Below are 5000 nucleotides of genomic sequence, written 5' to 3'. Positions count from 1 at the left end.
TGTGTGTGTGTGTGTGTAAATGCGTGCGTGTGTATGTGTGTAAAATTGATAGTACACTGGTAATGAACTCTGTGCATAACTATCACGAAACTTAAAGTAATACGGATCTATATAATGTATTTTTCATTCCGTAATCACTTCGCAATTACAAAATCACAGGAATATCAATGGAAAAGATATATAAAGTATAAAATTTTAACGAGGAAATAGATAAGGGGGAAGATCAGACATATACAATTTAGTTGCTATTGCGAACAAATATACGAACATTTTATTTTAGAAATGAATTTGCCGTTACATCAACAGTTTTCATTCATTCTAATTTCTTGATATTTTACGCTCTTAGAACACGACAGTTCCTAAACATTGGGGTTCCTTACTCAACCCTCATCTCCTAGCTGCTTATAATATTTGCTATACTCCGTCAGCTAATTCGCTAATTATCAACAAAAGAGCATATTTTCTATTTTAGTTTTCAAGAAGCAATAACGAATTCTTCTTTAGGAAAATAGTTTACATGTTCTGAGTCTTAATTAGAACAGATTGTTTATGTTTACCTTCATTAAGTTTAGTTCGGAACCATTCGTTATGATGCTAGTTTACTTATATAATTCTCGATTTATACCTCATTATTAAGCGAACATCTTTGACGATTTATACCTCATTATTAAGCGAGCTTTATTGACGATTTATACCTCATTATTAAGCGAACATCATTGACGATTTATACCTTATTATCAAGCGAACATCATAGGTGATTTATACCTCAATATTAGCCAACATCATTGGTGATTTATACTCATTTATTAGCGAACATTATTAGCGATTTAGACTTCATTATTAGCGAAAAGAATCTTTAATTTCACCTTTCTTGCAGCAGAGCTTTTATTTAAACTGTTCCATTAACATATATTCAGTGATTAAAGAAATTTAATTCTTTCTGTCAGCAAATGTTAAATTTCCAAATTTATTGATTTTGCCTTTGACTGATGCATTCTGTGTGAGGATATCCGTATTTTTTGTTTTTTTTGTACTTTTTATCCATTTCGTAAAAACTCCGTCAGTGTCAAGTGATTAAATGTTTCTAAAACCAAGCTGTTGACCTGCTGCAGTTATCGTTTTATAGTTTCATTCTTCGGAGAAAAATGGCTGATTATTAAAAGTCAAAGTCGTCAGTTTCAGTCCTCCCGGGCTGACGTCAGCCAGGTAACCCCAGCCCCCCCACCATGACACCACTCATGGTGGTAACCACTGGGAAACAGCCTCACTTATTCGCCAATGGCGGGAGGCGAACGCCGTGCCGGCCCGCAAGATTACGAAACCAGCATGTCGCCAACTGCCCTATATAGTAGATTCACATCAACCGTGCATCTGGTATCTATGCCCGTCCCTTACTACGCCCCTGACTGGTTGTTAATAAGCCAATCACAGGGCTGGAATCTCTCAGTCTCTCTCGAGAGAGTTCACATAGACAGGGTGTACGTTCCACCTCTCCGAAGGGATACGTCTTTCAAAAATATCCCTCATGAGAGGTGGAACATACATCCTGCCTATGTGAACTCTCTCGAGAGACTGGGAGTTTCCAGCCCTGTGACTGGCTTATCAACAGCCAATCAGGAGCGTCGTAAGGGACATCTTTTCAAAAGCATCCCTCAGGAGAGGGGGAACATACATCCTGCCTATGTGAACCCTCCCGGGAGACTGAGAGTTTCCAGCCCTGCCATTGGCTTATCAACAGCCAATCAGGAGCATCGTAAGGGACGGGCTTTTCAAAAGCATCCCTCAGAAGAGTTGGAACATACATCCTGCATATGTGAACTCTCTCGAGAGACTAAGAGTTTCCAGCCCTGTGATTGGCTAATAAACAGCCAATCAGGAGCGTCGTGAGGGACGGGCCTAAACATTAGATGCACGGTTGATGTGAATCTACTGTAGCTTTGACCCCATCCTTTATATCTTTTTCCGTTGTTGGAAATCCATTACTGGTTATTGTGTTATTTTGTTGACAGTCACTGGGAATCTATTACTTATTACAAGCTATTCAGTTGACTGTAGCTCTTTCCTTATCCTCTATATTTTATTTTCTTGCTGGAAAGCTATTACTGATTATTATGCTATTTTTGTTGAGTATCGCTTCTACCCCATCCTTTGCATTTTCTGTCTTTGCTGGGAATCTATTACCGATTACTTTTTTTTTTTTTTTTTTTTTTACAGTCGCTTTCACGCCATTCTTTGTTTCCTTGTTGTAACTCTATGATTGAATATTATGCTATTTTGTTGCCTGTCGTCTTTACCCTACCCTTGAGATTTTCTTTCATTAGTGGAAATCTATCAATGATTATAATGCTAATTTGTTGAACTGTCGCTTTTACCTCACCTCTTGATGCTTTCTTTTCTTGTTGGTAATCAACTACTGATCACTGTGCTTATTATTTAGTAAAGAATGATTCCTCGCCCAACAGGACCTCCATCTGATCGATCTCGAAGACTTCAAGTACAGCGGAACAAACATCACATCTCTGAGAATCATCGACATGTCCCGTGACGACGTCCGAAATTTGACCGAGGACTGGCACGCAGGGCAGACGCGATATTCAAACATATTTCACGAACGAGGACAACTGATGATGGTAAGTGTTCAGCTCTCATCAGGAAACAGATTGATATTTGACGAGTAACCAGAAAATCCACAGATAATGACTTGTACATTTTGAGGAAGAATGGCTAAATTGCTATTATTGTTCTCGTGAAGTCATCATTTCGATCATGTAATATCTTTGCGGGGGTGTCATATGCTGATACTTTCATTTTCTCTCGTGGAGAAGCCTCACTACCGCTTTTCTATGTTTCGTGGAAATCCTACTCAATGAACTTTTCCCCATCCAGTGAAATTCCTAGACTAATTTTGTGTTCCTCGTTTTGTACATTCATTGGAAATATCTTATTGTTACTTATTTTGAAGTACATTACCGCTGTACAAACATGCATTAGCGATCCCCTATGACATTTGAAGCATTTCATGAAAATCCGCACCTGATAAATACATATAGCATTGTCCATTCTGAAAAAAAAATGACAATATTAGTATATTATTCATTCTGCGAGGATCCGTTGTTTTAATTTTACTTACCGTTTGAATAAGTGTATACACAATTTTGTTTATCATAAAAAACTGTCTGCTAATATTTTGGTCATCTCGCAATTGTAGCAGACAATTGCATATGTAATATTAATTTGATTAGATTATTTGGTGTAACAAGGGATTAGGTTAACTCAGCTGCCATTTCCTGTGCATTGCGAACAGCATTAGACCGATGACTGGAATTTCAAATGAAAATCCTGCAATGGAATTCTTTCTACGGTTGTATAAGCTCAAGGAAGATTATGGAAAATGGGGAAAAATTTTTCCTTCGGAAGAACAGGACCATGAAAGAAAGAAACAAGTTCTTAAAAAACAATAAACGAACATTTGTTGCCTTCAAGTATGTATATACAGTGTATAGGTATGGGTATATGTATGTATATACATAGCAAATTCATGTATGTTGAGCTATATAAAATATAACTATATTTGTTGATTCTGTACATAAATTACATATATTGTTTATGTATTGCATTGTAAAATGACCTTTTGCTTTTGAGTGAGACATTTGGTGTAACACTATCCGGAACATGTGATTTACTTTTCGTTATGCTGTTACTTTTTTCCCATGATAAGATTTAACATCCTTGCTGGAAATCGGTTACAGATAATTCTTAAAGGAAAACCCGAGCGCTTTCTCATTCATCCCAGGAAAGTCAATTTCTGTTACCTCGCTTCCTTAAGGTCTGTGTTAGTTTGTCCTTTAAAAATAATTTTTTTCATAAGCCAACCATTTTATGAAAGCTCTTTGTTATTGTTCTTCAAAATAAAAACTTTTTGTTGTCATTTCACAACAGCATATTGTTATTTACTCATTTTCTTTTTCGTTTTGATTTTAAAGTCGTTCCGGTACATCCATTCATTCTATTCGAGCTGGTTTTCATGCGAACGAAATTTAGCCTTGCAAGAGCAGTAAGTTTATCAGGCTTCAGTAGCTTCAAGGTGCTCTAAATCTAGAATGAATTAGGTAAGAGATAACATTTCTTTTATGATTTTCTATCCAGGCCGAATATTCAGGTAGATCTGTGACATTACGCATGCTCAAGACTTGATTATGTGTCGTATTTAGCCATGTACATGCTTCAGGTATATAATTGTTATGACTCTTCTTTAGATTATTTTATTTATAGCTGCCAATGTCTAAATATATGTTAGTTAGTTGTAAGCTAATATATTTCTTTGACTATATTTCTTGAAAAATAAAACAACAGATTCACCATAGTGCACCATTTGATGTACTTCAAACCAAATAAACCTACTTCATATCCCAGGTTTACTCTATAGCTTCAGCTAAATTATCCACTTCACAGAGTTTGATGGATACATTTCACTGTACTCGTATGAGTTATACATATTCATTTTATCGACTACTCATTTACCATGATTCATGTTTTCATACATTTCATCATATCTGATTTCTTCTTCACCACTTGTCCCCTGCCAACCTCTCTCCTCAAAGCTGGCGACTCTTTAGCTAAGAAAGCTCATTTCTTTGCATTTTTGCTTTTGTGTCTTTAAATCGTTGGCTTTGTCATGGACCTTCTACGTGGGTTGGTGTTGCGCAAGCTAAAATCAGTCAGATATCTCGGTATTCAACTCATAAGAGACTGAATGTCAACAGCGCTGCTCAATGTCGCATGCAGCTGGGTCAAGTTCATTTGGTAATTGTAAAGCCGTTTAACCTCCAAGCCTCGTCTCTAATGCTGTTTCCCTTCTTTTCCTCCTTCCCTCAGCCCAAAGGAAAATTTAACATGACGGTAAGATACGCGAGGAATATCATCAGCTCTGTTGCATTAATCTCTTTTCTAGTGTCTTTGCAGACATAAACTATAGGCCATTTTTTTTTCCAACTAATGCT

At 36.7% G+C, this 5000-nt stretch overlaps 1 protein-coding gene across 3 annotated transcripts in view; it reads left to right on the top strand.

Moving 5' to 3' along the window:
• LOC135226710 (glutamate receptor ionotropic, kainate 2-like) overlaps window positions 1-5000 on the top strand; it is a 180034-nt gene that overhangs the window by 148962 nt on the left and 26072 nt on the right. For 2 of the 3 annotated variants that reach the window (XM_064266419.1, XM_064266426.1), the window contains exons 7-8: window positions 2463-2630; window positions 4876-4899. In XM_064266419.1, the coding sequence (XP_064122489.1) occupies window positions 2463-2630; window positions 4876-4899 (192 nt within the window). The remainder of the gene's footprint in view (window positions 1-2462; window positions 2631-4875; window positions 4900-5000) is intronic. The other variant, XM_064266434.1, reaches the window with a different exon arrangement.

Source organism: Macrobrachium nipponense, chromosome 20 (assembly GCF_015104395.2).
Source record: "Macrobrachium nipponense isolate FS-2020 chromosome 20, ASM1510439v2, whole genome shotgun sequence".
Taxonomy (NCBI): domain Eukaryota; kingdom Metazoa; phylum Arthropoda; class Malacostraca; order Decapoda; family Palaemonidae; genus Macrobrachium; species Macrobrachium nipponense.
This window is presented reverse-complemented; position numbering and strand designations above follow the sequence as displayed.